Source organism: Eptatretus burgeri, chromosome 7 (genome assembly GCF_056783735.1).
Source record: "Eptatretus burgeri isolate ZD-2024b chromosome 7, Ebu_testis_v1, whole genome shotgun sequence".
Taxonomy (NCBI): Eukaryota; Metazoa; Chordata; class Myxini; order Myxiniformes; family Myxinidae; genus Eptatretus; species Eptatretus burgeri.
Genome location: NC_140967.1, coordinates 59,262,870 through 59,285,774, shown reverse-complemented (window position 1 = coordinate 59,285,774; position 22,905 = coordinate 59,262,870). Strand labels below are relative to the sequence as shown.

At 44.2% G+C, this 22,905-nt stretch overlaps 1 protein-coding gene across 6 annotated transcripts in view; it reads right to left on the bottom strand.

The window, feature by feature from the left end:
• LOC147023347 (RNA-binding Raly-like protein) overlaps positions 1–22,905 on the bottom strand; it is a 164,167-nt gene that overhangs the window by 40,305 nt on the left and 100,957 nt on the right. Inside the window, exon 1 of one of the 6 annotated variants that reach the window (XM_085888638.1) lies at positions 1,639–1,816. The exons of the other annotated variants lie outside the window; for them this stretch is intronic. Coding sequence (XP_085744764.1) covers positions 1,639–1,646 — 8 coding nt within the window. The 5' untranslated portion in view covers positions 1,647–1,816. Of the gene's footprint in view, positions 1–1,638; positions 1,817–22,905 lie in introns of those variants that run through there. 6 annotated transcript variants of the gene reach the window in all.

Genomic DNA, 22,905 nt, shown 5'->3' with positions numbered 1-22,905 from the left:
GCCTTCGGGAACGAAGCAATGGGCACCACACAGATAAAATAGTGGTACAACCGCTTCAAAGATGGTCGCACATCAGTGGAAAGTGAAGCACGCTCTAGTAGGCCCTCAACATCCCGAAATGAGATCGTCATTTACCAAGTGAGGACCCTGCTGATGCAGGATCGTCGAATCACGATCAGAGAACTTGCAGACGAGGCGGGCGTCAGCATTGGATCCGTTCATTGCATTGTGACTGAGGATTTGGGCTTCAGGAGCATCTCAGCGAAGTTCGTGCCAAAGCTGCTAACGATCGAGCAGAAGCAACTCCGTTTGGAGATCGCACAGGACATGCTGGAGACTGTGAACAGCGATCCCAACTTCTTCAACACAGTGATCACTGGCGATGAGACAACAGTGATCCGTCATTTTGTCAAAATCGAAAATCCGACGGCGCTCACTTACACTTCCTCACTCATCGGCGGTCTGTCGGCGATTGACAGCTTCTGCAGGCGGGAAAATATTCACGCATACGGATTAGGATCGCCTACATACGTGTACCAAACCACGCCTCCCTAGCTTCCTTTGTTTACACACAAAAAATTAAGGTTAGATACTTTTTGAACATACCTCATACACTGATCAGAATTATCTTTGGAATTTATGGTTACTATAATTCACAGACTGGTGTGTGTGTGTGTGTGTGTGTGTGTGTGTGTGTGTGTGTGTGTGTGTGTGTGTGTGTGTGTGTGTGTGTGTGTGTGTGTGTGTGTGTGTGTGTGTGTGTGTGTATGTTTGTCGTGCTACTCCGACAGTTCTGGGCCGATTGCATCCAGACTAGCTACATAGGATCAGCATGACCCCAATTAGTGCATTGGGGTGTTTTTATCTTTGCTGGTGGTCTTGGGGGAAGGGGATGCAAATTCTCGATGTGAATGTGTATCATGTAGTACCGCTCTAGCTGGGAAAGGGTATTACAAGTCCTCACCCTTTGCAGTACACTACTCCTGTCCCCACATTTTCCATTGCAGTGAGCTATTTTGAATTACGTGTTTGAATAAGGATAATAACATAACCTCCCTGGCCGCTCCCATAGGGAGCGGGTGCTTCTCATGTATTAAAACTATCAAGAGCCTCTACTGTATATCATCATCATCTTTTTTTTTATCCTCAAAATCGTGAGTTACAGCACTCCTTGCATGCCAACTTCATTAATGCATAAGACAGCAGCTGATGCGAGTTTGTATGATTTCTGGAGGTGCTGATGGAGTACTCCCCACCCCCTTCTCCCTCACCCACACCCACACCTCATAAACCCTACCCATCCCCACTGCAGATCAGAGCTGAAAGGTATAATTTAGCTGGGACACAAACACAAAATAGCCTACTCCTTTTGAAATGTACAGTGTAATCTTTAACGTACCCACTAGCGAATTATAGCAGATGGGACAGCTGGCCTAATGGCAATTAACAATTCCCAAAACATCAAGGTCCAATCGCAGACAAGTTGAGAGGGTTCCATTGGATATGTTGAAAGAAAATGCCACTCATCACAAATTGCATCCACGACAAAAATCATACTTCAAAGGATAAAGGAATTGACAGATGCAGTCATGCAGAAACAAACCACAAATACAAAACAAAGACAATATGGTAACTCACGTGTACATTTTCAGCAAACGCTCTTCACTTGTCACAGAAACCTGCGGTTGTAACTACATGAATCCGCCATCAACTGCTCGGCCAATTGATGGCCCTGTCATCTTTCAAATCGGTCTAATGGGCTTTTGAGAAGGAGCTGCTGCAATAAAAGGTTATTTTTTTTCAGACACCTCTTAAAATCTCACCATTTCAAATCGAGAAAAACCAATCTTCACCCAACTGTCCTTTTATTTATTTGTTCCCCCCCCCCTCCATCCCCCAATGACCAGTCAGAACATCATGACAATAAATTGCGAGGCTTCATAGAAATAGGCATCCAAAAATGCCAACGTTCTGCCCAAGAACTAAGGGGGTCAAAGCCAAGCAACCCAAGAAAATAATTAAACAACAAGCTTCACACATGCCAAGGGGAGAAAGAAGCCGATTGTGAAATAAGACATTACTATAAACACATTGGAAAGGTTTACAGAGAAATTCGGGGAATGGCCAACAGAAAAAAAGGCAATGTGGCCCATCAAGATTGTGTCACATCCTTTAAAGCAGGCAATGAGGTCCAGACTACAGTGAATACACAACATTAACTCAGCACCGTCTGCAGCGGTTGATGAAGCGTGAGGTGAGAGGGGTCGGGGGAGATAGGGGATGGAATGGGGAGAAAGGAGGGGTGTGAGAGGGGGGAGTGGGAACTCGGATCGGTTGACATACTCGAAGTTGAACGAGAAGATTGTCGAAACAAGTATACATGAGGAATCCTTCTCTTGCTGTTTGGATGAGTCTTCTTGCTTATCTGAGTTGCATGATGTCTAAAAGGCTAAAAAAGATCTATACTGTATTAATAAAATATCTATTCCCTATTACTGTATTGTTATGGGAATTTGTACACACACATTGCTCCTATTTTATTGGGAAGACTCTCAAAAATAAGAAGATGAGACAAAAAGGAAAGGTGCATAAAGATGATCATTCAGACAGACAAAACAATGCAATGAGAAATAATTCACAAGACAGACAGTAAGCAGATAAACAAATAGCCTTTCTGTAGACGCACGCACGCACGTACACACGCGCACACATACACACACACACACACACACATACACACACACACACACACACACACACACACACACACACACACACACACACACACCTTCCTCCATTATTGTATTTTCCATTCCCTCTCACTCTGAATATCAATCCAACTTCCTTTTGAACCAATTTACCCTTCTTTGAAAGTGTTTTTCATACTCACCAAAATCGGTGTAAGCACAATCATCAGTTTTCACATTTACATCCTAACGCTGTTCCTTTTCCTCAGGCTCTCCCACCTTATAACAAATACTTATTTTGCCAATTCGAAAAAAAAAGGAAAAATTTAATCTTCTCCCTCAATACCGTGGCCATGTTAAATGATAGTAAATCCTCATTTTATTTCCTCTCCTTTTCAAACAAAGGATTGCTGATGACTATGTGCATGAAGATAATCATTTTTTTCATATTTGTGTTCATCATGTTTTCTCCTATGACTGCAACAACTCCAATTTCCCTGTTCATTTCTCCCTCTCAAACAGAAACACCTTTACTTTAACAAGCTGGGTCACCCAGTCAAGATCAGGTTATGTAGACTTTAGTAAACCATCAAGAAGATTGATGTTTAAAGCTGCTGCAAAAATTAACCTGGGAGTGCACCACAGCAATTATGGACCAACTGAGCTCATTACCTTCTTTGGGGTCAGTTTCTTTATTTTCAGACGTACAAACACACATACAAACTAGAGGGGGAGCACTCAGGAGAGTGCAAAACCTCCGCCGACAATACTGCTGGGTCACTCAAGTGAACCTTATATCTTATTCATTAAATATGATGTCAACAGTGCTGACAGAGTTATAGTTCTTTTCTCCAACATTTTTTTTTGGGGGGGGGGGGGTTGGAAATCACTTAAAACATATAGAAATGCAAAAAAAAGAAATCGAAATTTTGTTGAAAAAAAAGTTGCAAAAATGTTTTTTTTTTTCTCCAACAATTTTTTTTTGGGGGGAGGGTTGGAAATCACTTCAAACATGTAGAAATGCAAAAACAAAATTTTCTCTAACAATTTTTTTGGGGGGGGGTTGGAAATCACTTAAAACATGTAGAAATGCAAAAAAAAAATTTCTCTAACAATTTTTTTTTAGGGGGGGGGGAACAAGTCCAAAATCTCATGGCATGATACTTGGACCATACCTAACCCCCCCCACCGAGTTTAGTCGAAATCCGTCAAGGAGTTTTTCCGTAATACTGTTCACAAACAAACAAACAAACAAACAGAAAGGGGTAAAAACAGTAACCTCCGATCTTCGATGGCGGAGGTTAACAAGCCGGTAGGCGGACATGGGTAGTCGACTACCCAATAGAACCTGACGTGATGGGCACGTTCGATGGGGAATGACCTGAGGATTAAGCACAAGAAAATTCATGATTCAAGGGTTAATGTTCTTCAAGGGTTAATGCTGCAGTTTGTTTTTTCGTTAAAATACCCCCACATTTAGAGGTTTTTCGGCCGTTGCTCGGCAACGGAGGGGTCCATAGCAACAATTCTTTCTCACACATAACTAAGACATACCATGAACCTACCATACCAGTTTCATGTATATCTGACTCATAGTCCCTGAGATATAATGAACTTCGTTTTTTTATTGTTTTCGACCAGGGTTCATTCAAAGTCTATCTTCTCCGACAGTTTTCATAGGATCCGGCTGGAAATTTTTGACAACATGGCTGAATGTACTGCCCACAGTCGCTCGTGGCCCGATTTTTTGATTTTCAAAAAACAAATTTTTTGTGATTTTTTCAAAAATTTCAAAGTCCCGTTGCTTGGCAACGGTGGTGTCCATAGCAACGGTTCTCATTTGCACACAACTAGGTCATGGTATGAACCTACCAACCAAGTTTCATCAAAATCGCCATTGCATTAACTGAAATCGCCATTTTAAATACTGATAAGGGTAGAACAAATCTCAAAAAAAAGTCAAAATTTTTTTCTTTTCGATTAGATCGACTACCCAACAGACAGACAGACAGACAGACAGACAGACAGACAGAAACATATTGATGGAAATACTGATAATAAGGGTAGATCAAAAAAAAAATTTTTTCGACTCTATCGATTACCCAAAAATTGCTTTGTGGGGTGGGGAGTGTGCACACGACCTGATCCTGGGTTCCACCAACATGTATGCAAAATCTAGTAGAGATTGGCCCAGCCATTTTACCCACCCTGGTGGGAGACGTGTTTTTCAATAGTGAGGGAGTGTGTGTGTGTGTGTGTGTGTGTGTGTGTGTGTGTGTGTGTGTGTGTGTGTGTGTGTGTGTGTGTGTGTGTGTGTGTGTGTGTGTGTGTGTGTGTGTGCACGCTCGTGCTCGCGTTTCTTTGTATTCGTCCAGGCCTTTTTTTTTTACTATTTGAGTTCTTGTCATCAAATTTTCAACAAACCTTTATTATGAGAATATGGAGAAAATAATTAATAATTGGGTCAAATTGTGAAAGGGCAAAGTTATGGAAATTATAAATAGCTCTCACAGCCCAACACAGAACAGCTGCACCTAGCAGCAGTCCCCCCCCCCTTTGGAGATGAGTTCCAAGAATGTGGTTGCTTGGGGGGGGGGGAAGTGCTTTTACATGGAGGCCACTCCCTGTAAACTGTTTATCTCTCGGCAGGGAAAACGAACAAAAGTGTTCAGGGCTTCTTTGATAAATGCAGAGTAATCATGATAATGAAACTGATAATGATAATAGACAATGATAATGGTGCATAAAAATAATGGCAATGAAAATAATGATAACGACAATAATGGTAATGACAATGGCACATAATTATGATAATGAAAATTCGGCTGAGGCCGACCAAAGAAAGGTCAAGGTTGTTTATTCCAAATACATGAAACACCCTGCAACTCATGCCTACAGAAAACAGACTTTTTAGAATGCTGGCCACATTTTCCATCCAATCATCGTGTAACTTCGTTTTAAAATTTATCTATGGGTAGGCGTTCCTATGTTGAAAGTTTTGTGTCAATCGCTGAAGCGAATAAAGGTGAAAAAGGAAAAAAAAGTGAAGGCCTCGGCCGACGTTCCACAACATGGTTAAGGATGGTTGTGCACGCCTGTTACTAGTAATAATGATTATGGTATGTAATGACAATGACGACTCCAGCTCATAACATTTTGACCATTTTGGGTTTATCATCAAACCTTCAGTAAACCTTTATTATGAGAATATGAAGAACACAAAATAATAAAATGTACAATTTTTTTTGATGTCACTTTTGTCAAGTTTAGTTCAAGTACAAAGAGGACATGGACGGGCTTTGCATTTTGAGATACTTTCTCGTTTTTATATGATTTTTCAGACATACACACAAATATGTACAGAGTATTTTCTTGTGGTGGTGGTGGTGGGGGGGGGGGATTTTTTGTGTGCCCATAGATTAACTCCAGCACATTTGCAAAATCTGGTGGAGATTGGACCAGCTGTGTTTTTTTCTGATTTTCAGACATACACATACATACGTACATGCAGAAAATTCCACTCCTGGGGAGTGGAGTGGTTGTGTGACCATGACCTGACAAGTGTACCCCCAGCACATACACAAGATTTGGTGGAGATTGGCCCAACCATTTTCAAAAATTATTTTCAGACCTTCACATCCATACTTGCATATAATTTCCTTCCTGGGGTAGGATGGTTGTGCCCATCACCTGACCCTGGGTACCCTCAGCATGTATGCAAAATTTGGTGGATATTGGTCCAGTTGGGTGGAGTTGTATAGAAATCAAAGAAAAGGCCACACACACACACACACACACACACACACACACACACACACACACACACACACACACACACACACACACACACACACACACACACCTCACTCTTATGTATCTAGATATGATGAGGTGTGCTGTACATTTCTTCATTCATTACCTCCACCAGCGAAGGCGAAGGAGGTTATATTTTCACCTTTTTCTGTCTGTCTGTTTGTCTGTCTGTGTGCAGTATATCTCAAAAAGTTGTGGACGGATTCGGATGAAATTTGGTGGGCAGGTTGGGTGTGCGGCAAGGACGAATTGATTCGATTTCAGTGAAGATCCGAATCCAGATCTGGATACGAGAATTATTTCATTTTTAAAGGGATTCTTCACCATTGAGAGATAGGGCCAAAAACGATATAGTACTGGATAGCAAGATATTTCAAAAATGTATTGGGCCCGATATGTTCTCGTGGATCAGGCACTATGTGGCAGAGGTGCACGTTCTACCAAGTGCTCCCTTTCTAGTTAATTATTGTGTTCACTCACAAGCAGCAATGAGTTACAATGAGAACGGCATGTATGAAATCTGACCAAAATTTGCATTTTATAGACGTGTTATTCTTGTATAAAACGGTAAGGTTGGCAGTATAGCTTACATTGTAGGGGTGCGCACAGGTGCCCTCAAGCTGTTTAACCTGGGTTTGAATCTCGACACAGATACAAACTCTAACCCTCATGTTTTTTGCAGGCAGAGCGAAGCACCAATGTGTGCGCCATCCATCAGGACGTTAAGCCGGAGGATCCGTCTGTCAGCAATGATAATATTGGTGAACGCTGAAGATGTCATGGTATCTTTCATGAAGAGGGGGCGAGTTATCGCCTGCACTCTGAACAAATTACAAATTCCTGCCACTTTCATTCGAACGTCAGGCATGGCCAGCCAGTTCGTGAAAGACTTGGCACAAAATAAACCAGCTGACTCCACAAGAAGGTTAAATAATTGTGGCCGTTAAATAAGTAGCAGTAGTAGTAGTTGGTAGTAGGGGTAGTACAAAATGCCATTCCCTTGCCCTTTGCAGCTGGAAAGAGAATGTACTTTGTGGCAGCAGTGAGAGGGTTAACAAAATCCATGCTGAGATGGATGGCAGCAGTACAATTAGTTGCACTCTTCATGAATTTTCCCCTCTTTTAGGACCATTTCCACTTTACCAAACAAGCATCGTTTCACCACGAGCTACTTTACTTTTTCGATGAGTGGGGAAGAAGGTATGGAGGCTGGTAGAGGCGGGGGAGGGGGAGGAGGGGGGGGGGTGGAACAGTTTGGTGGAAATGTTTCCATCTTAAAAGGAGCAAGAAAATTTGGATGTTGGTTTAAATTTTCTCATTTTTCTTGTTCTATTTCACAGCGAAATCGATCATAAATAACACAGTTGACATCAGCAATCCCATTGTCCAATTCGAGAGTGTACATCATGACAAGTGTGCCTGTATCTGCAGCTCTTATGAGTACACCATGCAGCCATGTACACAGATTAAATAGGTATCATTTGGATATATATATATATATATATATATATATATATATATATATATATATATATATATATATATATATATATAAATATAAATATATATGATGCTAAACAGGAGATAATTCAGTATTAATGAAGTAAATGTTGGTATAAAATCATGCTCGTTGTGGATGCAGTGGACGATGGAATCCCCATTAATCGTGAGATTATTCGGGATAACTTGGTGCTGACTGAATCGCTTGAGGTTCTGTGCTATGCTAATACTGTGCTGTCAATCAAGAAACACCAGTGAAGGCAAAACGAGCTACATCGAATAAATTTATAATTCTCACCGAATAGAATTTGAGCTTTCTTGAACCCATGCGCAGATCTGTTCAGGCATGTAGCAATGATGTGCCATTCCGAGCAAAGTGAAACACGATTCATCGGGCCATTCTTATCAACAAAACAAGTACTTTTTGCAAGTAGCATGCCAATATCCTGTCTGTTAATCTCATGAAGCTCGTCTTTAAGGTTGGGGATTGGCTTAGCTTACTTTGTGGAGCCAAGTCATTCTTCAGCCACTGTCTTTCACGAATGGTGTACAATACAAAGCTGCAGTATTATTTGCGGAATGGTGTTGCAGCATTGCATATTGTACTCGCTTGGAAGCAGTGGATTCAAAGACACCGAGAGTATTTTGGTATTTCTCAGCAAGCGGCCAAAGTACAGCCTCGATCTCTTTCCACTGGAAATAACTTGATACTCTTTTCTATACAAACTGGAGGCTCATGGAGAAAGGAGATGACACAGAGAAAAAGGCGACGTACTAACACTGGGGCAGTAGGGTAACGAACAGGAGGAAAATGCAAGCGAGGGAAGGAACGAACAGAAAAAGAGGATAGATACGAGGGAAGGAAACACAATAACCTGCAAGTAAAATAGTTGGGTTAGATTAGGTATGGTTAACTGGGGAGAATGGGGGTAGAAAAGATCACAGACAGAGATGGGAGGGGGGGGGTTAAATGAGATGACAATGCATCATCAACTTGCAGCACTGTAGGGAAGAGTGGGATTGAACTGCCTCAAGAAGGTGGTTTCACAACCAGGAAAAAGGAAATAAAGAAGAAAAAAAAAAGAATGGTCGGTGTGCAGTAATAGGGATTTTGGGAGTTTAACTAAGACGAGTTTCGTGGAAGAACGTTTTATTTCCTGGAGGAGCTGGAGAGGGTCAGATTGATGATAGAACAGAGGGAGCAAGACCAGAGGTAAAAGAAGTAACAAGCTCAAATGAGCTAAGATCCTCGTCCTCTTAATGATGACGTCATAAAAACGAATATGACGTCATTGTGATGTATAAGGTTTGCGATAAATTACACTGAACAACAAAATTTTTTTACTGGAGATGTGTAAAGTGATTTAGACTAATTTGGGTACGCTGATTTCAAAAATCATAACCGTTTTGCTGTATCACGTCAGGATTTTCAGTAACAGAAATATTCCCATTGCCTAGAAGTCAGGATTTCAATGAAATTTACAAAAATTCATTTATTCATTTATTTCATCATGAATGCTTCAAAATTATAGAAATTACAGAAAAACTCCACTAGAATGTAATTAAAAATGCTTTAGGCATTTGGCTTTGCGTTTGTGCTGCTCTGTGTCAGTTTCACGATGCAGGAACCAGCAGAAATCGCCCATCATGTTCGGGTTGTGCCGCCATTGGTAACGCGTCTCCATGAGTGAAATGTCTTGGTGGAATCGCTCGCCGTGCTCGTCCGAGACTGCTCCCAAGTTGTCAGGGAAGAAGTTCAGGTGCTGGTGTAGGAAATGGATTTTCAGGGACATCCTGGAGCCAAGTTTCCTGAAGGACTCCAGCAGCTGCTGCACTATTTCTTCATAGTTGTCCGCGCGCTCGTTCCCCAAGAAGTTGTCCGTCACAGCTTTGAAGCTCCTCCACGCTGCCAGCTCTTTGGGGTTTAGAGTTGTCGGAAAAGTTTCGTCCTTCATAATCTGTCGGATTTGCGGTCCAACAAAGACACCAGCCTTGATCTTGGCCTCCGACAAGGTGTTGCCAAACTTTTCCTTGAGGTATAAAAACCCACGCCCATTCAGATCCATTGCCCGTACAAAACTTTTCACCAAGCCGAGCTTTATGTGGAGTGGTGGAAGGAAAACCTTGGCTGGGTCGACAAGGGCGACATGCTTCACGTTGTGTCGACCAGGTACATGCTCTTTTCGCTCTTCCCAATCTTTCTTCGTCCAGTGATTCTTGTCGTCTCTACTATCCCAGAGACAAAGGAAGCACATGTATTTCGTGTAGCCTGACTGCAGCCCTAACAACAGCGCCACCACTTTCAAGTCTCCGCAGATGTGCCAGTTGAAGTCATTGTACTTGATGGAATCAAGCAGCTGCCGCATAGTCGCATAGGTCTCTGTCATGCCGAACGCATGAGCCAGTGGGACTGATGGTTTCTCGTTGCCATTGTGGAGCAAAACAGCCTTCAAGCTGTTCTTCCCCGAGTCGATGAAGAGGCGCCAGTCTGCAGGATCGTGATCACACCCAAGTTCTTTCAACAGACCGTTGATATCACTGCAGAATGTCATCGTGTCTTCCATCTCAAAGAACTCAGCCATGTCTCTGTGACGTGCTCTGAACAAGGATATCTTGGTGTTAGGTTCAAGTAGATTCCACTGCTGCAGCCTTGATCCAAGCAGCTCTGCCTTCGCCTTTGACAGCGAGAGATCTCTTACAAGATCATTTAAGTCTCCCTGGTTCAGAAGGTGTGATTCTTGAGTGTCGGGTTCAAAAGGTTCATCATCACCATCCTCTTCACCACTTCTTACAGCTATGTTCTGATCAGCTGGAGGTGTTGGAACGGGGTTCTCGTCATCATGAGGCACAGGTTTACGAGCAGAGACGCAGTCAGCGTACTTGATGTGACCTTTATTGTTCTTGTTGAAGCCAGCGATGCTTGTGCAGCAGAAATAACAATCATCATGATGATTCTGCGGCTCACGCCATATCATGGGCACCGCAAATGGCATGCTCGCGCGCTTGCCCACCAACCACTGAGTCAAGGTTGTGTGACAGCTTGTGCAGCAGATGTGTGGTGCCCAGCTCTGTTCTTGGTCCCCCACCTTACACCCGAAGTAGTGAAAGTAGGCGGCCTTCATTTTCACTGCTGTAGATATACTTCGCTGTTGATCTTTTTTGGTATACCGACCACAGACATAACAGAAGTTGTCAGGATGATTGGTACAGGAACGCCTACTCATCTTTATCTGAAAGAAAGAAATATAACACAAGTTAACAACAATTGTACGAAATAGACATGTTAAAGACATATGTAAATTTCATTGAAATCCTGACTTCTAGGCAATGGGAATATTTCTGTTCCTGAAAATCCTGACGTGATACAGCAAAACGGTTATGATTTTTGAAATCAGCGTACCCAAATTAGTCTTAATCACTATACACATCTCCAGTAAAAAAAAATTTTTGAAATTTGTTGTTCAGTGTTATCTGTGCTAATGCCCGGCTTGATTCCCGCAAACAAAATTCAAACAGCTTGCCTAGTTTTGGAGATAATGGTATAGGCGATTTCCATTAGCGGCGATATTATGACATCAACTTTTTTTTCTAGGAAGAATTTCCAAAATCGGAGATAGTTACTGCCTGCGCGTGGGCTTTCTGCATATACATGGCAAGTTTCACGAAGATCCGATGAAAACTCTGGGTTGTGAAACAAAAAATGTCAAAAAATAGGAATGACGTCATAAAAATTGATGTGACGTCATAGTGATGTATCATATGTGCGGTAATTAATCTCTGCTAATGCCCTGTTCGATTCCTGCAAACAGAATTCAAAAAGCTTGCCTAGTTTCGGAGGTAATTTTTTCAGGTGATTTCCATTAGCATTTTTGACGTCATAACTTTTTTTTCTAGGAGGAATTTTCAAAACCGGAGATGGGTACCGTCTGCGCGGGGTATTTTTACATACATACGCCAAGTTTCTGGAAGTTTCGATGAAAACTGTAGGCTGTGAAACAAAAAAGTCCACAAGAAGAAGATGAAGAACAACAACGCGAGTAAGACTTGGAGATCCTCCACGAGGATCTAAAAATTAGTTTGCTTTAACACACATTCGAGCCGATACTGGACGCAAAATGAAGAAGAAGAACTTTCCTAACCCAGCACGTTTCATTAATTTCTCGGCTTTGCCTATTTCAATTAAAAATAACCCGATGCACAAACATGAAGCAAAAACATGCGTACAGCTTATGTGCATATATAATACATCATGGTTATATACCTGGGATTATTCCAATTGCACTGGGCCATGGACAAACATCCAGGCCTAAGGCCTGCCAATCTGTGCTGCTTCATGCAATGGTGGCACATAATTTTATTGGCGTGGAGTCAGGCTCGCTGTACAGCCATTGGGTGTAAGTAAAGTAGTGAGGTGGAGTCAGGGCAGCTGAACACTGACCCATGTATAATATGTGATACTTTCTAAGTTAAAAAGGGGCATAACTATGTGAAAAATTGATGAAACGCCCTGAAACTCGAACTTGTTTTGTAACTTATCATAATAAAGCCATGTACCAAGATTCAGTTTAAATTGTTAAAGGGTATGGGGAAAAAGACTGAAAAACCACAGGTGGGATGGACAAACGGACGGACAGATGGAGAGCAAGTCGAAAGTCCCCTCCAGTGAAAACAGTCGGGGACTAATAAGAGAGAGGCTCCCAACATGATCGTGATGTGAGAGCAACACACCTTGTGCTTTTGTCTTATCGTCGTGGGAGATGCCTAATGCTGAGAACTTTCGCTTCCACAGTATCCAGGAGAAATAGATATGATGCAAGGGTACCAGCCCATAGGGCAGAGCAATACACCAATAAGTTGTGGACAAATACCTTGTTGGCTGTGAGTAGTTCTGAGCTTTCAAGGTATGACTTGGCATGGCAGAGGATGCCCCATCTGCAGCTCGCTTTGCTTGCCAGCTTTGCTTTATGATCAGTCCAGAAGAGATGATGGCTGACATTGAGGGCTGTAAATTTCAGAAACTGAGTCTCTTGCAGTGGATGACCTTGGAAATATTGAGGTGAATTCATTTGACAATCCTTATGGAGAGGGTGAAACTGAGATTTGTCAAGGTTGAAAGACATGCTCCATTTGTCAGACCAGCATTTAATCAATTCCTGATCAGCAGAGTGAGGCAGCTGCTGTCTGACTGTCAGTGGTATGGGTGTACTGTATGATATAATGTGGATTCATTTGTGAAGAGAAGAGAAGGTTTTTTGAGAGCACTGGAGAGGTCGTTTACATCGAGGAACAAAACTGTATCCAAAACTGCTTGGGACACTCCATCTTCCATTTACAGAGGAGAGGGTACCATTGATAGCAATGTGTTACCACATGAGAGGAGGAAGTCAGGTATGAAGCCATTTGTGAAGCTCGCTTTGCAAACTGCAGTCGTTAAGCCAAGCAAACAGAGACAGAAAATGTGAGACTATATTGAATATTCACAAATATCTAGAAAGACAGTCCTGACCAGATATTTGAGACTTAGGACCTCCCACTGTTGTGAGAAAGAGAAACAGCAGCATATTCAAAGTTGAGTGACTGCGACAAACAAAACCGATGGACAGAGAACGATGTACTGTTTAAAAAAAAAAAAAAAAAGAGTAAAGAATGGGCAAAAAGAAAGTCTGCGGATGGATTATATGACTTCGCTTATCATTGGAAGCAAACCTACTGGCTTGCAGTTGAGAGGATCTGCTTTTCAAATCCTTCTTGCGAATGGGAATTATGTTGGCGGTCTTCGAGTTAGATGGGAGGCAGCCAAAGTGAAAGACAGGTTGAAGAGAGCAGGCAAGCAGGAAGCAAGAACAGTCGAGCAGGATTTGATGAAACGGGAACCAATACATATATCTAGATCCGTCACCAACGAAGAGTGGAGGATGGTCAGAACTTTCCTCTACCTTGTCAGGTGCAAAAGATAGAATCCGGTGTGTAGTGGTCTTCCGTTTCATTATGTTTGCACCATATCCTGATGCTGTGTAGACTGTGCTTCCCTGTTGACGGACCTCTGGTAGCTTGTACATGTTGCTGTATTTGAGCCTGGGGAGTAACTGCTGAAATCTATCGATTTGGGTTCTTCCCGACAACATTGTTCTTTATTTCTAATTCTTGCTTTTTCTTCTCTTTCATCTTTCTATTTCTCTCTTTTGTTATCTATCTGTCTAAGGAGAAGTGTATTCTTGCAGAAATTTTTGTGCAAGGCTCACTTGGCTGTGCTTGGATGGGTTTTTGATGTTTGTAGAGCAGCAGATGAAACCCGAATCCTATCCAGGTTCCTCCATCTTTGCCCTTTACTTCTTCGGGTTCCTTCTTGGTCTTCCGTTTGATTATGATCCGAAGTAGGATGGACTGGGTTTACAAGATTTAGAGACAAACACCGGGTTGAAACATTCCTGCCTTGGTCAAGCAAATTATATGGTGAGGCCGTTTGTCGGAGGGGAAGGATACACCAGAGATGGACAGGACAAGGTGCCACCTAGATTTTGAGGAAGGAGACTGGTTGGACAATTCAATCTTGAGATTATGTTTATGTTTTCTGACTTGCCTAAGGATAGACACTTTTTTTGCCTTACAGAGTGAACTAAAACAAAAAGATGGTATGATGCAGGATGGGAGATGTTTGGTGGAGCAGAAATGAAGTGTTTAAAAAAGGGGAACCCAGATGCTCAGACTATCTTGCCACTAATCTCTCCCTTGATACCCTACGAAATAGATATGATGTGTCTTTTTTTCCAATTTGCGGTTTATAAAGTAAGTAAATTGGAGATTAAAAGTCTTCTTCTTCTGCTTCTTCTTCTTCTTCTTCTTCTTCTTCTCACTTAGCCATGACATCACACCTGGAAGTCGATGGCCAGATTTGTACTGTCTATGGGTTATATCACATTACGATTTAACTCAAATGGCGAATAATTTTCGATTTTCCACAACCGAGTAGATGCATCCTTAGTGGTTGTAAGTAATACAAACTGAGATGGTTTCATGCTATACCAATGACTGAAAGACCCTAAGTTTGCCAGAAATTGGACGAGGTTTGTCCGATATATGCGAGTGTGGATCGGGCCTAAAAAAATGTTCACTTTTGTGATCGGAACATTTTCCAGAGCATGTTGCGAAACAACAGAGATGGCTAGATCCTGTGGTTATCCACCATGATTAAGAGAAGATGACATCCCCAAAATTAAGGGGAAGAGACAGCTGTTTCTCAAAACTGTAAGACCATCACTACCCAGCTGCCAGCACATGCACTGTACATGGGCGACCACTCCCCCTTTCGCATGCCCCCCCACAATCCATCAACCATCACTCCCACAATACCCCCACCATCACTCCATAATACCCACCACCACACTCTCCCCCCCCCTCCACACAACCACCTCCACAGTCCCCACACAATACCCACCACCACACCACAACCCCTCCCCCCAGCACCACTCCCTCCTCCACTGAGGCAAGACATCCACACGGCACGACACGAACATGACACAGCACAACCACAGACACAAATGGCGTCCCGGGAAAGTATGAAACGGGATGATCCCGTAACATACAAGACACCTGGTCAGCCTGCAACGGTGGGCCAAAGCTTTTGTCACCCATTTTGTCCATGGTGTCTGAGTGTGCCTGGACGGTGTCCGTGCTGTGTCATGCCGTGTTTCTGCTGGTGTCGTACAACTGATTTGTCAATTAATGCAAAATCCCTTATAAATCGTCCATTGAAAGGAAAAACAGAACCTACCAATCTGGAGTGAACATGCGACCGGGGTTTTCATCTTCACCAACACCTCCATTGTCACCATCGTCTGAATCACTCGCATAAGGCTCGAAAGAATACAGCTCCATAATCCCCCCAAAAGCGTTTCCATCACTAATTTTGTCTCCATTAGTTTCTTCAAAATCCCACCGATCAGTCTCAACATGATGAGAACCTTCACAGTTGCCAATGATGGTGGAATCAATATCAGAATCTGAGCTCGAAATACACCGTTTCTTCATGTACGTCGCCATTTGGATCAAGGTGGGTTCAAGGTATGATGTCACTGGCGAAAATTGATAAAGGACACTTTAGGGGGGCGGGGGGGGGGGTTCAGCACTTTGTGATCAGCAAAATAATTTCAAAAGATTTTCCCTTCAAATTCGATTTTCAATGGTTTTCAGAAGAAGAAAAAAATTCCATTTGGGTTCCCCAAACAGCCGTGAGTCTGCACCCGCTGCAAACGATGTTTTCACCTGGATTCTAAATGCAACAAAATAAAGGCAGAAATTGTGAACAGGGTGAAGAAAAGTGTCGATAAAAGCATGAAGAAAAGTAGAGCTGTATACATTTGACAAGATATGGTGAATCGTTTTACAATCGATCCTGGAAGGAAACAAAAGGGGATAGAGGACAAAGAAACTGCATTCGAGAGAGGTGTTTGGGAAGAACAGCAAAAGGAAATGAAACATTTAGAATTGTCATTTCAAATGAGTATCGAGTAGTAAAATGGAGGATTATAAAGAATCAATGGACTAAGGAGAAGGGAAGAATGAGACGAAAATAAGTTAAGCGGAACTTTTTGGGATATTTATTGAATAATTTTTCCCCCTTTTTCAATTTTAAGTTGAAAAATGGATAATGAGGATCAAGGATAATTGAGGATAAAATGAGGAGAGGAGAAAAAAGGAGAAAAGATATACAGGATGAGATAAATCTCACAATAATTTATGTTAACCCTTTCGTTGCCACCGTTATTACAGTACATGTTCATTACCTCTGCCACCGAAGGTGGATGGAGGTTATCTTTTCACCCCTGTCTGTCTGTGAACACTGAACAGGATATCTCAAAATGTTATGGACAGATACGGAAAAGAAATTGGTGGAAATGTTGGGGGTGTGACAAGGACCAATTGATTAGATTTTGGTGAAGATCTGCATGCGGATCCAAATACTACGATTTTTAATTGATTCTTCACCATTGAGAGATAGATATGGTCAAATACAATATACTGTATAGCACGATATTTAAAAAAAAAGTTGTGCACGGATTCAGATGAAACTTGGTGGACAGGTTTGGATGTGCAACAAGGACCAAGTGATTGGATTTTGGTGAAGATCTGGATGCTAGGATTTTCAAAAAAGTGATTCTTTGCCATTTGAGAAAGGACCAAATATGAGATATAGCATGATATCTCAAAACATTGTGGACCGATTCGAACAAAACTTGGTGGATGAGTTGGTAGGTGACAAGAGCAAGCCAATTTGATTTTGGTTAAGGTACAGATGCAGATTCGGCCCATCAGTAACATACGAAATGTAAACTGTTCAGCCTGGCAGAGGTGTGCGCTCTACCGAGTGCTGTTCTAGTTCTACGAGTAGATACAATTGGAAAGGGAAAGCTATTTTATACAACTATTATAACTACCTCTTTAATGGCATCCAATTCCAATTAATGGACACCTTCTTGTAGGCTCTGCCAGAGAACTTAAGACTCTTGGGTATGCAGCCTAGCCAAGGCCGAGACACAAACTTCAAATCGATACAAGACGAAGCATCTACATTCTACAAGAAGACATGGGAATAGATTTGTGATAAAATTAACAATACAGGGAACAAAGGACAACATTTAGACGAGCCAAATCCTGTGGATTATAATTAGCTTTTGAAAAAGTTCAGACCTGAGAAACCCATGTGCACTCCCCAAATAAACTGTAAGCAGAAGATGTAGTGGTCGTTTACTGCTTCATGCCTCATCTCTCCTGCACACTTAGTATATTTATTAGTCTTTTGTCCCTCTTCAGCCCCAGCTGGCTGCATGTGCTCATCTGTTAACCCAAATAATTCAGGATACCATCTCCAAATCTAAGCTTTCTGCTCACTTCCACTTATTTCACCTGTGGAATTTGCCTCCTTGAATCAATCCAGCCTTGCTCATCCCTCCAGAACTTCAACAAAATAGCACACTGCCATCTTCTCTTATCTTTCAAATCCATCCATTGTCTAGTCTATCCTCACAGACCTCAACCATCTGTCCACCTCCACCTTCATGCTCACTATTGTTAACAATTGTCTCCACTTAATTTGCAATGTGTTGGCCTCTCACCCTCTGTTATTCAGCTTTTCCATGTGCCTGGACAACTTATATTTAAAAGTATAACCTTAAGTAAAGCTGCATTAGATTTTTAATGTTCACAAGGAAGTGTTAAAAGATGGGACAGCTGCCAAACATCCCCTTCAAAGGACAAAATATACTCTGGTGCAATATCCTGCTGGGAAGCACCAAAGCAACAATTTTAGTTGTAGCATCATTGTCTCAAGATTCAAAACCAGATGAGACAATATTCAAAGGCGATTATGCTACTTCTGCTGAACTATAGTGTCAGTCTCCTAAGGGATACAAAATACATTGTTAATTTGACAAAGTCTAATGTTTTTCAACAGTACAGTGGTTGTAAACAAATTTGATTGAAAGGCAGATCCTAACATTGTTGGAAGATCCAAACACTTTCTTGTAACGATAATGCAGCATCCATATTCAATACTACAGAAATTACATCTATAGTCATTCATTTAACATTAATTGGTATGGTTTAGATGGCCATATTGGCTGGCAGGAGAGCCTGTAAAGGTAAGCACACTCACATCTGAGCTGTCAGGCCTGGGCTTTAATCTCAACCCAGCTAAAAACTGTCATCCTGGTGGGACATAAATGTGTTCCGTCCTTCGGACGGATGTTAAATTTGGCGTCCTGTCTGCCAGCATCGGTTGGTGCCTGGTGGACGTTAGATATCCTATGGTGTCCTTCACGAAGAGTCGATGAGCTATCCCTAGCCACCTGACTAAATTTGAAATTCCTGCCTTGAATGACTGCTGGGAAGGCAATAGCAAAAGACTTAGCATAACCTTTACCAAGAAACTGCTTCTGCAGCACCAATGCTCTGTATAAGAGTATGGTACATCTCATTCATCATTATTGGCACAAAGGGCGACTGTTGCAAAAAATAAAAAAATCGACTCTAACTTCCACATTATTGCACAAAACATAGTAGGATTAATGGTGCATTTCCATAAAAGGTAAACTTCACGATGGATCACCTGCATTCAAACAAAATGGCAGCATCAGCTGACATGATCCACTTGTAGATCACATCCAGTGGCATTTGTTTGTGGGGCGGATTAATTGTATTTGGGGCCCGAGGCTAATTTTATTCTGGGGACCCTTTTCTATGATTATTATTATTAACAATATATGTACATGTGCAGCAAATAATGTACATATACAGTATTAAGCTAACTGAGAAACCAACATAAAACTAAAAGGCAACTTATATTTTGGGATCGTTTTTCTCTCAATTTTACGAAGAAGAAATCATATATGTATGTATATATTGTTGTGGTTGACCAAATTCGCAAACCACCATTCAGGTCCCTTAGGTGAGATATCTCGGTAAGTATATGTGTAGTTAGGCCCAAACCCGTGGTCTAGTGGGAATACATGTCATTTATGCGTGCTGCGACTCTTCAGGATAGCCGTTTTTCTTTTACTATCTTTATTTTGGACCAACCGCCATTGTTACCACCGCCAACCGCGTCTCAACAGTCGTCACAACATCAACCACCCACCACAACGCCGCTTCACCACAACAGCCACGACCTTTCCCGTCACACCTCGCAACCGTCGCATCGCCACCGTTCTTGCGCCGCTTGTGGGTACCGGTATTGGACTCGTGCAGGGCGCGCGCCGAACAGCGTGTACAAAACCACGGATTTTCCGCTCCAAAAACGGATCAAAAACGACACACGCCCACTTTTGTTCCGTCCAATCGGTGAGCAAGGGGCGATTTGGCCCCGCCTCCAGGGCGTTGGAGGGCGGTCGCTATATGCAAATTTATGGATCAAAATGCATTCACGCCCACTTTTTCTCGGGCCAATGGGGAGCGAGGTGAAAGGTCGAAGGCAGGGGGTCAAAGGCGAAGCCACGGGGCTTATATCAGCGGCTGCGTTCGTCAGAAAAGGGTTGGTCGTTGGTCGTCGTGTGCGTTGGAGTCGGAGCGAAGAGGACGGAGCTGTGGAGAGGCGGCGAAGGCAGACGAGGGGGTGCTCGCGTCGTGCCGGGAGCTGCACACCAGGGAGGCCGACGGCGCGACCTGGTCGAGGTGGAGACGCTCGTTGCGGGACTCGAGACAGAGTAAAAATCCTCCTTTCCCCGAGCATCAGCAACCCCCTCCTGTTTCCCCCCCGCGCTGAGATAGTGCGACCAAGGGGGCCCCTTTTCCCACCCCTACCAGACACTGTCCGCGAGGCCCGCGGAGTTGAGGCACCATCGCCGCTCCGCGTCTCATCACCAGACGGGTAGGCCCGACCCGGTCTCGGCCTCAGGCCCGCCTCATCCTTGAGGGTGTTCTTTTTCTTGGTTTTGGGTATGTGTTGTCAGCGCCGTCTGTGAAGTAGAATTGTATAAGTGTTGCCGTGTGCTCGGTAGTCGGTATTAGCTCTGCATTGTGTCTTCGCTTTTACATTTGCTTTTTGTGTAAAATTGCATTGTGTTTCTTTTCCTTTTCTATGTGCTTTTGGTGGAATTGTATATGTGTGCTTTCCGTTCATCGCGAATAAATGTGCTTTATGTTGAACTGCTTTCCCGCTTCGCTTCGTCATTTCTCTCATTGAATCCTCATCTTGCTTCACGTAAAGGGTTGGTAGTGGGCTGAATACGCCCGATAATTAATTGAACCGTCGAGGCCGACGATAACACCGCTCGGTTATCCCGATAGTACGGAACGGGTCGCTTAAGTGGCCCGTGTCCGAAGTCGACCTGCGGCGAGGTGCGATCGCCCGGTCTACCCTCCGTGTGGGTACTTAGGTAGGTCGAATTTGGCGAGCAACCCTATCCCACGCGGGGGCCGATTGGCTCGATCGCGGTGAGACCGAAAGGTCCACCCGTGACTGGTTCCCGGCGTTAGTCCGAGAGGGTCACGATTGGATTGTCCGTCCGGTGGGCGACGTGCCGCGATTCGAGTTACGTGGCCGTCAGCACGCCGGCGGGCGCGAATCCGTAACACTGGTGTCAGGTCGTGCGATACAAATCCATCGCCCTCCTCGCGGCACTGGTATCGGAGAACAGGAAAACGGGCTCTCCTGTCTCCAATTAAATTCACGGGAATCGGTCCAGGGGTGAGAGAAGCGACCCCCGATTCCCTCCAAATTCCGAGCGATTCAAATTAACCCTTTAAGAGAAGCAAGATGGCGTCTCAAGGCGAGCGGGAGCCGGGGGTATTAGAAATGGATGTAGAATGTGTAGAATCCATGGCTCAGGATGGAATACCCGTGCAGGAAATGTTGGTTGTACAGGAAAACGAACTCGCCCAACTGAACCCAGAGCCCGAAATGGGTGCGGCAGCGGCCGCGGTGTATGACACCTCCCCTCCCCCTCTCCACCAAACCCCCCCCCCCGACCCTTGCCGAAACGGCTCACCCAAGCGCACCCGACATGGCCCAGCTATGCGCCATGCTGGCGGCAATGACAAATGAAATGAAAAACGAAATGAAAGGCATGAACAAGCAAATAAGCGGAATGGAAGCAAACATGAAGGAAGAAATGAAAGAGCTCCGGGGTGAGACGCAGAACATGGGCCGATGCCTGCAGGCGGGCATGAAGGTCGTGACCAGGGAGCTGGGAATGGCGACTCCACGTGTGGGAGCAAACGAGCTGGAAGGGGGTGCAACGGCTGACAGGCCCGCGGTGGAGGCGGGTAAAAAAATAATTCGGGGGACGTGTTGGGCGAGGGTCGTGCCGATGACCGAAAGGGAAAAATTAAATGGGGAGACCAAAACGTGTGAGACGAGACACGAGGTGACGACAACAGAAACTTATAAATGTATAGAGACACGGGAGATAGAGGGTGAATTGGACAAGGTTAGTGACGCACACACACACACACGGAGGTAGTGGAGGATAATGGGGGTGAGCTGGCGGACTGGGTAGAGACCCATTGCGAGCACCTGGATGGCCTCCTCCAGGAACGAGGGGAGGGAGTCTGCCCCCTTGAGGTGAGTCACGACCAGGTGAGTTCGGTCGTGCTTTGCGAGGTTGAGGGGACGAGTGCTGTGGACAGGTGCACGGAGAGCTTGGGGGGTATAGAGGCCCCGGAGACCCTTGTGGGGACACAAATCCCCAGTGTGGTTGTCCCTGTGTGTGTGATGCAAGGTGTGAGTGCGTCCCCGTGTGTGGAAGCGACCTCGTGTGTGAGTGGTGTGGTGGCGATGGTGCCGGAGTACGTGCTTCCCAGCACGCCGTGTGTGGATGAGGCACCGTGTGTGGAAGAGACACGGAGTGTGGATGAGGCACCGCGGGTGAGGCACCGTGTGCGAGGGAGGGAGCATGCGTGAGTGAACGGCCGAGTGCAAGGGAGACCCGTGTGTGTGAGAGAGCGGTATGTGAGGGAGATGTCGGTTGGCATGCGGGAGCACGCAGCCGCGTCTCCCGGTGTGAATGTAACGGAATGGAGTGTGAGCGTCGTAACACGCAGGTGTGCGTGGGTCGAATGGCGACGACGGCGACATGGGAGGAAAGAAAGCCGAGTAGCGGCTGTAGCTGTTTCGGGGACCGTGCCGGGTTCACCCAGCAGTGAGCACGAGGCCCGTGCTGTGCAACGCACGAGACCGCCACTTGCTCGCTTGCGAGAGTGAAGTCCCGGTCCGGAAACGCACGCGGTGGATTTGCCGATCCCGCGGACGGACAAAGTTTAGGCAGGATAATGGATTTGGACCGGACGGGTTCTCCACGCGATCGTGTGTGTTAAGCTCCAACGGGCAAAGCACATGTGTTCGCGTGGGGAACCCCTCGAGACGTGGGGCTTGTGTTTTTTTTATGCGCACGGTGACGTCATGGCTGCACGT